This window comes from Anguilla rostrata, chromosome 16, assembly GCF_018555375.3.
Source record: "Anguilla rostrata isolate EN2019 chromosome 16, ASM1855537v3, whole genome shotgun sequence".
Taxonomy (NCBI): domain Eukaryota; kingdom Metazoa; phylum Chordata; class Actinopteri; order Anguilliformes; family Anguillidae; genus Anguilla; species Anguilla rostrata.
In genome coordinates, this window is record NC_057948.1 from 24794690 (window position 1) to 24806211 (window position 11522).

The following is an 11522-nucleotide window of genomic DNA, read 5'->3' on the forward strand; positions in this document are numbered from 1 at the left end:
ATGTCTATTTAAAGGATGCAGACCATGACATTCATCTAAACAAAACCACTCATCGTTGGCAGTAAATCGAATAATGTGACGTCAAATACAGCGCTGCATGTGTTAAAGATGCTAGGGGGTCAAAACTAGCATCAATGCAAAACAGAAGCGTCGTGAGGGGACGTGCGATTATATGCTGTGCAGCCACAGAAGGAACTGCACTTCTCGTCAATTGTCTGCAGTGACAAGTGTGTGGGTCATCAGTTGTCTGCGAAACTATGGAGCTGGAACACAAGAAACCCAGAAAATCCCGCTGTGGGTTCAGACACAGCATTATCAAAGAATTCTTGGCAGAATTTCTCGGGACATTCGTATTAGTTGTGAGTATGTCCTTGATTCCATGTTTGTATATATTTAAATGAAGATTGCAATGATGAACACTATTATTATTATTATTATTATTATTATTAGTTTACATATTTTAAGTAAGCTAAATGTCTTCTATTAACGTATGTTGATGTCAGAATGAGAATGAATGAGTGGTTTTGTTTAGGTGCACCAGGTGCATGGTTGAATTCATGGGCAGGTTTCCATATTTTTGTTATATGTAGCTGCAGTGTATAATGTAAATAAATGTGCTTAATTCTGATTATTGGTAGTTTTGTTGATACACAAGCCTGCCTATTATGATTTGAGATGTGCTTGATATCAAACTGTTTAGAATTGTGCTTTACTCACTTTTTGTGGACTCTTTTTAAAAACATTTAATGGTAAATTTATACATAGTTGATATCAACTCAATATCGGAACATCGGGGACTGCACCCTTGTCCACTTGAAAGACATATCACTCTGAGGTGGGAGATATGTCCAGGCTGATTTTTCTTTTTTAATTAGTAATAATTAATCTAGTGGAATCCAAAAAAAAGAAAGAAAAAAAAGAATCTGAATACTAGACAGGGTTATATTTAGCATGTTGTCTGTATTCTTTTCTCATTCCATCTTAATGCATTGGTGTGCATTTTTCATTCCTTTATCTTTCTGCCTCGTACTCTTCTGGGAATGGCGCTGTTGGTTCAAAAAGCCTCCCTAATTAGACACACTTGCTCTTGGAAAAAAGAGAACCCTTATTTATATTATGCATAATTACTATGAATGGAACCAGGGGTGTAACACAAAGTTCTGGGGTCTGTGCAGCCTTTTTGGACCCCCTTCCCAAAGTAAACATTTTAGTGCAGGCCTTTCGAGCCCCCCCTCTCCCCCTCCCCCTGCCTTGGTGGCTTGGGTAGTCAGTTTCACTATTAACCCCACTACAATGCCCCTGAATGGAACACATTGCCTCTGTACCCCCCTACCACCCCACCCCACCCCACCCCACCCCTGTGGTGTTTGTGATCGACCCCCTCCTCTGTCCCAGCTATTCGGGTGTGGGTCAGCTGCCCAGACGGTGCTGAGCCGGGGGGCTTTGGGGGAGACCTTCACCATTCACGTCGGCTTCACCTTGGGGTTGATGATGGCGGTCTACATAGCCGGGGGAGTCTCAGGTGAGAACCGTGCTTCCTCTATCAGGCAGAATGTCTGTTGATCTTACCAAGTGTAGCCCACTGAGAATATTTGATATCTTAGCCACAGATGCAGTAGGGAAAATGCCGAACCCATATGGAGTCAAGGAATGTCTCCATAGGTAGAGTGAATATTTAAGAATGAGTAATATTAGTCCAATTTGAATTAAGGCATTTTCTTTAGTGGTGCACAATATAATCAATGATTGGTGTGCACTGGACAGGAAAGGAGATTCAGTCACCCCTATGAATAATGGCCAGGTCTCAATGACATATTGCTTATATCTTATTACTAAGTGTTAAATTATAAACTATGTAGGATTATAAAATATTAGGTTAACTGGGAACATCCTCCAGGGATTACTGCAAAATAGAGCTTTGATGTTCTTGTAATAAAGATATAAGACTGGCAATATCTTTTTAACGTTATGAAGCAGCTCAGAGGTCCTGCTGAGCAAGATTAATTTTGTAAAAATTAAGTGGAAAATTCTTCCTTCAAATTTGACAATTGAGGTGATTTTTTCCTCGCCTTTTCTCAGTGAGGCTTAATCTTGCACCTATATATTAATTGCACATTTGTTTATTTGTTTAGCAGGACAACTTGTGCAGCAGGGGTATAAACTGAGGTTAAGTGCTCTCTTCAAAGGTAGCATGGGGCCTATTGCAGTCATGTTCCCCCACCAATATACTGAAATGGCTAATATGATCATTATTTGAAAGCTGCGTTTACAAGCATGCTTGTGAATGTTCTGAGGTTTCTGTGCTCTGACATGACTGTGGCCAAAACAGCGTAAGCAGCAGCGGATTACATTGGAGCTGGAAATGTTATGTAATAAAACAGATAATTCATGGAAGCCAACTGAGGGTAGAGTTCTTCAAAATGGAAAAAATACACTCTGGCAGAGATTCTATACCTGTAGCTTTTTGCTCTTCCCTTCTAGGTACAAACTTGGAACAGCTGTCAACTGTGTAAACCGCATGTCAGGGAGCTGTTTTCTGTTTTGTACTTAACCACTTACATTGAGGATAGTCAAAAAGTCAATGTCCACTTGAAATAGGCTATTGGAATCATGGACACTGTACAACCTGCACAGGTTTGTAACCCTGGTCCTGGAGAGCCACAAGCTTGTTTTCATTTTAAAATCAGTGCCAAATTCAGACCCAAGTAACCAGGTGAAGTGAGTTAACTATAGTCAACTGCTCTGATTGATTAATTAAGTGCAGAGTAACAACAAAAATCAGCAGAGCCCGTGGCTCTCCAGGACCAGGGTTGCCGACCCTTACATTACTGATTTGTCCTGTACTGAAAGAGTCTTTTCTAAAATCTTGTCCCTGGCAACTGTTATATGGAGACTGCTCTGCAGAAAAGACTAAACCGTAGGTCTGACTGGCAGCTGTGCAGATTGGACCATAATGCCTGTGTGTACAGGCTGCTGTCTAGAACCCTGTACACCTTGAGAACCTCAGGCACTGTTAGGTGACACCTTTTATGACGCTGTCGGGTTTTGTAAGGTCTCAGCTTTGGTGACAGTACCTGGTTTTGGACTCCTGTGCTCTTCATGGGAGCAGAATATCGGTGAGCGGACAAAGATTAGTAGCTGTTTGCACATGCTGCAGATCCCCAATAATAACCTGTCAGAGGAACTCAGTCTGTGTTTTTGTCTTCTTCTGTTGCTTGATGCCACCCAAGCTCAGGAAACATGTGCTGTCCTCATATCACCATGGCAATGGGACCACCTCACTACCATCACAGTTGGAGTGCAGCTTCACCAGATTCAGAGAGATTAGATCAGGCCCAGTTTAGACCCACTGTTTAAGCTCACTGTTATGGATGCTGTTTTTGAGCGGGCTCAACCGGTCAATGTCTGGTGACCGTTCACGGGCCGACAGAGGTCATACGTGACCTTGAGCGTTGAAAAGCTCGCCAGCGCCATTGATCCTGGACCGTGCTCATCGTTCCCCAGTGACACTGGCCAAATGTGCCATCGATGGGCCTCCAGGCACTGCTCAATTGATACAAAGATATAACAGTAACAGGCTTCACAGCGCAGAGTGAGGCAGCGATGTCACCTTTCTTTCTGCCAGCTGTGGCGGGTTCTCTTGCTGCCAGAGGAAGACATTTCCCTACCAATGACTTCAAAATCAAAACCGATGAATAATATCCTGTTCTTGTTCAATTGAATTGTAAGGCTATCCATTTTAAGCTAATTGTGGTAAATAAAATGCCTTATCCTAATAAAATTCTGCTGCCAGTGCTGCTACTGCCATTACATTACATTACATTACATTATAGGCATTTAGCAGACGCTCTTATCCAGAGCGATGTACAAGTGCATAGGTTTCATGATGTAGAGGCGCAAAAGAAACACTAGAGTGAAGTAGGATCGTAATGCAGAGTGACCACATCGATCAGGACTCCAACCCTGTAGAGTAAGCTTGTTCAGCAAGCAAGAATCCTACCAAGTACAAACTAGCACTGGAATCACACCTAATCATACAAAAACAATCCTGCCAGATAGCCTGCCAGATATGGTTACATTACCATATTACCATAACCACACAAAACCCTGTTTCACCATCCCTACCAGGCGGCCACGTCAACCCTGCTGTGTCCCTGGCGATGGTTATCCTGGGCAAGCTGAAGGTGGTAAAGTTTCCCGTCTACGTGGTCGCACAGTTCCTTGGCGCGTTTGCGGGCGCCGCTGCCGTCTTTGGCCTTTATTACGGTACGTTTTAAATTTATGCTGAACGCCCTTATGGTTTCATGATCCTCCTCATTTTCATTGCAGACTGCTGTCAGTGCTGTTAGCTTGCACAGATTTTACCACCTGGTGGCTGTTTCAGTCAGCGTGGTGTATACTGCAAAGCCACAGAACCCCCATGTGTTCCTCTGGAAGCGTAAAGCAAATGGACAGAGTATTGATCCTTGTGACTGGCTGCACAAATGGATGCCTGGGGCTGCTGCTGGGTTCAGAGACTGGCCCAGGTGCACCAGGTCACCAACTAAAAGCACAGCGTAGTTATCCCACATCAGTACTCTTCACCCTGAATAATGCACATATGAGGCTCAGTGAGTGCACAGTATCAAAGGGTTCTCAGTGTGACAAGATTAGGAGACCAAACATAATTCACCAAGTAGTGCATGGAAATGTGTACTGGTAGGCTGTTTATTTATTCATTCATTCATTCATTCATTCATTCATTCATTCATTTATTGTCATTTTTATGTTAAATCTCATGCCCCAGATGCCTTCATGGACTATACCAGTGGAATACTGTCAGTGACAGGCATTAATGCCACAGCTCACATCTTTGCCTCCTATCCTGCCAGACACCTCTCGGTACTCAATGGATTCATAGACCAGGTGAGAGACTTGCAGTGGCTGTGTGTGTGTGTGTGTGTGTGCTTTTGAGTGATGTGTGTGTCAGTCACTGTCATGACAAATAACACACTGAGTTTTCAGCCAGGTTAATGAAGATGATTCATAAATAAAAATGACACCGCAAACAGGGAGATGCTACCCAGTGCATGTGTATCAGCCTATCAGCATAGCAGCATCTCAGCCTAGACCCACCAAGGCAAGGAACATAAACACAGGCTGCTTACAGTTCTGTCTCACCTACTGGTAGTGAAAAGAGAACTAGAAAAGATATTATCAGTCAGTGATATTATGTTATATATATATATTATGTCATGTATTATATAGTTTATATACATGTTTTGACTTTAGTCTAATCGCACTGTGTAATTTTGAGTTAATGGATTAGGTTATTTTAATTCATGTTCTGTGAGTATGAGTGCAAACAGTCCATCTGACTCAATTAACAAAGAACACTGTGCTCTTTCAGAATTGTAGACAGTGCAGTCAGCTTTGATTACTTTAAATTGATTGCCCCACATCCTAAAAGTACATCCATTAGCGGATTTTGTGGATTCTGCATAGTCACTTACCCTAATAAATTCCACAAATCCTGACATACTTCTGTGTCTGTCCAATATACACTTACTCACAAAATAGAGTAGGTTATGTCAGGGGGTCTACAGGATAAAATAAAAAATAACAAATGATTTAAACTTGTATGGTGTAATCAAAAGCACTGTCAGCTTTACCAGCAGAATCTTATATCAGTGTCAGGTCAATGTGGACCTAAACAGGGTTGATGCAGGTGGTGTTCCCCTTGCTCAGGTGATCGGGACGGGCATTTTGGTCCTTTGCATTCTGGCGATCATTGATGGGAGGAACATCGGAGCGCCCAGGGGGATGGAGCCTTTGGCCATAGGTCTTACCGTCATGGCGATTGGGGTGTCCATGGGCTTGAACTGTGGCTATCCCATCAACCCCGCCCGGGACCTGGGCCCTCGACTGTTCACCGCAGTGGCAGGCTGGGGCATGGACGTGTTCAGGTAATTTGCCGGGAGGTGAAATCCTTCCTTCGGCTACAAAAAGAGCTGCACATTTGGCATTATGAAATCCAGTCAGTAATAGAGCCTGTTTAAACGTTAGGAAATGCATGTTAAATTTTTCTGTATTGCATCGGGAGCCATATTCTGTATATATACTTACTTAGCATCTTGACATGACACATCAACAGTTTTGAGAAAGCTACCGCTCTTAAACATTTATGGTCTGTGAGAGTCTTTAGAGTGTCTCTTGGTGAAAGACATGAGCGGTAACAGTGGCAAACTTAGCGTCTGAGTTGAGAGTGTACTGAACTGTGATTCAGATGCATTATCTTGCTGCTCTCAGTCCAGAGCGAGGGACTGTGGATGAAGTGCATGAGTAACTGAGAGCGACACAGACTACGCTTCTTTACATGTGTGCATCACTGACAAACTGAATCCATTTTTAAACACTGCTGTGTTTCCTACATATTGAGAAAGACGGTACCATGTTTGCCTGTCACTGCCACATTCATTTTACATAGATATCTCAAGCCTTGAGGTCAAATAGACTCCATTCTTTTCATTTTAAAAAAAGATAACACTAGCACTTTTGCTAATTATTTCCACAACCATTTAACTGGTACCATTTACAAAATAATATTGTAAGTAATTTCAGGAATAGACTTAAAATGCATATGCAAATAATAAAGTGCATAATACTCAGAGAATAACATATTCACGATGAATGGCAAAACCTAAATGACAAAGTGCCAATAACAGCTGTATTTGTTCATCATTATATTATATGTTATATTATTACATACTAGTCGTGTGCCATATTGATAGTTCAAACCTATTCCTCTGATCTTTCCTTATCTCTACCAGTTTCCTTATCTCTGTTACCCGAGAATACCATAATAAGCTGTACACGTGTCCACTGATTGGTTGATTAAAGATTAACAGAAAGACGTTACATAATGGTGCATGCGAGGGGTTGATATTGGAATGGTCAGGGTGATCCTGGTTGGTTGATCGATGAGGACTGCGCTGGCCTAGAATGCCCAGTAGAAGGCGCTATTTCCTCTGTAGGCCACAGTGAACACTATCAACGCTCATCTTGTCCCAGGGCCCAAGAACATCTCGGTGACAGATGCCTGACTGACGTACGTGATTATGCAGTTGCACAAGGCAGTTATTGCTGACACAGAGATCAGGATTTTCCTCAAAGGTTTACATCACAAATATGTATCAAATATGATGTAATCTTCCTGTCCTTAAGTCTCTTTTTCATGGGATTGCCTTGTATAGATTGACAGAATGTTATGATGTGTAGAGCAGACATGCAGGAGCATCGATGCTGCAGGACTGTTGGGTCCATGAAGGAATACAAGTGCTGTGCACCGGTTTTCCTTTAGCTTGGCTTTACCATTGTGAGGACAAAGAGGAGATTGTTCTTGCAAAACAGATATGTCCTGGCACAGTGGTACAGTTCTTGCAGGTATGCAGGTACGCAGAGTATGTACAGTTCATACTAGTTTCTCTTTCTTTAAAAAATTTAAAAATACGTTTTTGACTGGAAATTTAAACAGAATTTGAAATTAAATGACCAAGGTGTCTTAATTTAATTGCAAACTCTTCTATTACAAATGATGTCACGTCATCTGTTGCATCTGCATACCTCGAGAGGGAATTCTGCCTGTGCCACTGCCCTGGCGCAGTTCTGCAGTGGTAGGACTTTAGGTGGCCAGAGGCCTGGTCACAGATGGCCTTACCCTGGGCAGCCGTTGGTAGATTAATGTTCATAATCTCCATCCTGAGCTCCACAACCTTCCCCGGATGCTTAAGGTCTGCAGGTAGCTTACAGTGGCTCAGGCGCCTGTTGGCCTTCCACTCAAGCCTCATTTGCACAAATCCATGTAAAGGCCGACGTCTGTTATTAACGGAGGGTTAATCCTGTTCTGTGGGATCTGGCAACTCGCTGCCCTGGGAGAAGCGGGTTAAGAGCACACGGCAGGGGGAGGCCAGAGGGCTCTCAGCCTGTGAGGTGCATGCAAATGATACACAGTTATTACCATCAGTATCACTACTTGATTTAGAAAGGAGGTGCTTCCAAAATATGTAGATGGAAATGTGAAGAAACAGACTGATAGTGAGTGAAGAAATATGGATGGCGATAGATGAATAGAAAATTAAATGAGAGAGCTCAGAAACATGGGATAAGCTGAACCTGGAGAAACAGTGATAGGCAGATGAAAAGGCCATGTACCTGCTTCCTTGTCTTTGCAGCACAGCAGACTACTGGTGGTGGATCCCTGTGGCTGGGCCCATGGTGGGGGGCATTGTGGGCGCAGTGGTGTACTTCCTCTTCATTGAGCTGCACCACGCCAGACCTCAGGAGCAACAACAGGAGGAGGAGGAGGAGGAGGAAGAGGAGGAAGAGGATGACATCAAGGACAAGTATGAGATGATCACCATGAGCTAATAGGGAGGCGATTGGGGAGGGTCATGTTGCAGGGAGCTTCTCTTCCTACTCCTGGACAATAAAACGAGTGTCCCTGTCAACCAGCACTTTCCTCATCGGTCCTGAGAAAGGACCTCTTTGTAAGTGTGCCGACAGAACACTGACAACCCTCCAGCCTCCAAACGCCCCCAACCACACTTTTCTCAAATGTACTGTATATTTCACACAATCAGATTTCTACTGAGCAAGTCACTATACAAGCCTGTAGAGAGCAGTCAGATAGACTTGCCTATTTTTGTCATCTGTCAATGGACATGCAATTATTCGTTGTGTGACATAAATGTTATACTTCATGTATCTAGTCAATTTATTTTGCATACTTGTGGACAGTTTTAAAACTCATTATTTAAAAAAGAGTTAATTTTGAGGAATCCCCCAGATTAAGGTCCCATTTAGACGCCATTCATTATTCTTGTCCAGTGGGAGTGGTTAGATTCTGCCCCCACACACTTATCCTCAATCAGTTTAACTGTTTTCACTTCATAGTTGGAGGGTAGATTAGTCCTGGGGTCCACCTTTCCTGGATCAGTTGTTAAGTGTAGTTGTTTTTTAATTGTATGTTGCATGTGTAATCCCTGAAGAATCTCTTTATCTATTGTATTATTTGTTCTCTGTGACCAGTAACTTGCATTGGCTATTGGTCTCATCTCTCCAGGTGCTGGGTAGGTTGATGTCCGCCAGGGTTCCTTGAGTTTATTGTTGAAATAATTTGTCACCACGAGTGCTCACAACCTACTGGTTGTTGTCTGTGAGAGATACAGCATCTTCTGATTGGCACTTGCTTTCTCCTGTGGTACTGTGTGGCTCAGGATAAGAAATGTAGTTATATATATATATATTTGATAGAATGTCAAGTGTGTATGACTCCAGTAGTATGTCCTTTGCCCTCTTAGTGTGCCACTGGTACTTCTGTTTTTAATATTACGAGCAGTTATTCTTTAACCTATGGGATAACACAGTAACAGAGTAGACGGTCATACATAAATTCTGTATGACAGCTGTGGTGAAGTATCTTTTTTTATTTCCCAATGCAAATCTTCAGTCTGAGCATGCCCATAAAGCACAGAGCAATATTTCATTGTAGCGCAGATGAGAAGTCCCATAATTTTGTTTTTTTGTTGCTGGAAATCATCCAAGTTGTCATTGTTTAAGTGATGTATGCAAACATTATTTCCACAAGAGCATGACTAGAAAATAGCAGGGGCTACCCATAAGTATAGGCACATGGATGCTGTCATTCTGCATTATATCTGTTCCAATACACTTTATCCCATTGGAGGTCCCTTGTACGTTGTTAAATTTTTGATGGTCTGTCTAGTGTGTTTTATGACTGTTTTGGCAATTGTGGGAGCGCTGTATTAAGTGCTATTATTTGTTTGTTTATTGCCAGTGATGATCCCCTGGAGAAATAACACCCATCACTGAGTTAGATCTGAATAAATGTTTATACTGAACCATGGCACAGTTAGCACGTAAACGCATCACAGAGCCCCTTTGCACTATCAGTTGATACATTCTACACTTGATTTTAAGCTTGTTGTAGCCTCATGATTCCTGTTTCTTTTTATTCTTCTTCCCCTATTTCTCACAAAGTATAATAAAACCAAGTGGTGTTTAACTTGAAAAATAATGGCACAACTAATTAATTTGTCAAACGCATTCAGTCACCTTTGCTTGGTTCCAACTGCCAAGCAAACTCTAGTCTGACTTTTTAATCAATGACCTGTGACACAGAATTCAGGTATGCCTGAGTTTATTCAGCTTTGTCGCATAGTAATATATCCCTAGAGCTCCATTCAGTCTGTTTTTCAGCCATAACTGTTATCCATGTCAAATAACCTGTGGGAAAAAATCAGACTGCAGCTAGACTGATGTGGAATGGACAGGGCAGGAATATATCGAAAATAAATTTGATATTGAATGCAATGCAAATACAGTATATGCGTTGTCAGTGTAATTATTCCCTTTAGTCTGCCTGGTGCAGGACCTACAGCATGGTCAATGATTAAGAGAAAAAAGAGGACTAGACATGAAAATATGTTAGTTAAATATGTTAATTATAGCATGAAAGTTATAATTACATTTTATATCATTGCAATGTGTTCTACATATATTAACGCATTAAAACATTACATAAATTATATGACATGATATGCAATATTAATTCAATTGCATACATGAGAGTCAATAATTACTCTATATTAGTAACTATAAATTAAATATAATGCAATGGTCCATGTGTTCCCTTAATTTGATCAGGACTTGCTAGATTTTAGCTACTTTGTCAGGGAGAGGAGAGTGCACTGGCAATGCCCCAATGTCTGCCATTTTCAGTACAGCAGTAAAGCCACTACTTGTGATCCACAGTTGAGTCGTTTTAGCTGGCTTACTGTTGATCTTTGATTCAGTTTGTATACGAAGCCCCAGTCATGTATTATGCATAGATGCTCTTTTTTTAAAAAGTATGTAGATTCATTTTTTTGTCACAATAGGGATTTATTTGTTGCACAGTTGCTTTGTTGTAACTTATTGACTTTTGGTACATTTTAGTGAATGTTTATTTGATGCCACTCGTCTAGTAAGTGATACATCCATAGGAAAAGAAGATTTTGCAGTTATTTTTTATAATAACTTTAGAGTACTATTTGATAGCAGTAAACGAACAACTGCAAAACTGCTGTTGTTAAAATACTTTTGTTATTCAATGAATGCCGAATTAAAACGATACTTTGTAGTTTTTACATAAATAAACTTTAATATGTGTTTACATTTTCTGAGATTGTGTCAGTTTCTAAAATATGTGTGTTGTGGTTCCTTATTCCGTTTGCTATGTTGCGTCGTGGGTTGTGCTAATCGACGCTGTTTCGTGGTAATCGGCTACCTAGTATCCCTGTTGAGGAAACTGAATGCTGTGTGGTAATCTTCAGGACCGCCTGAGGGTACTCCGTGATTGCTTTTGATTACGACCGATTGTTTGCACCTGATTGAGAGAGCTTATATACGCTCATGTGAGATCTGTTCTTTGCTTTAGTGTCTACTCACGTTACACGAAAGCTGGTAACAGTGAAACGCTCTCT

At 41.5% G+C, this 11522-nt stretch overlaps 1 protein-coding gene across 2 annotated transcripts; it reads left to right on the forward strand.

The window, feature by feature from the left end:
• Positions 1-123: 123 nt before the first annotated feature.
• Positions 124-11222, forward strand: LOC135242186 (aquaporin-9-like). Of its 2 annotated transcripts, none has more exons than XM_064313152.1 (6): positions 124-359; positions 1396-1522; positions 4129-4266; positions 4787-4905; positions 5728-5945; positions 8216-8410. In XM_064313152.1, exons 1-6 carry the CDS (start codon positions 258-260, stop codon positions 8295-8297), a joined length of 786 nt encoding a protein of 261 aa, XP_064169222.1. In that variant the 5' UTR covers positions 124-257; the 3' UTR covers positions 8298-8410. The 2 variants fall into 2 exon arrangements, with proteins under 2 accessions (XP_064169222.1, XP_064169221.1); XM_064313151.1 differs by having other exon boundaries at positions 127-359; positions 8211-11222.
• The last annotated feature ends 300 nt before the right edge of the window (positions 11223-11522 follow it).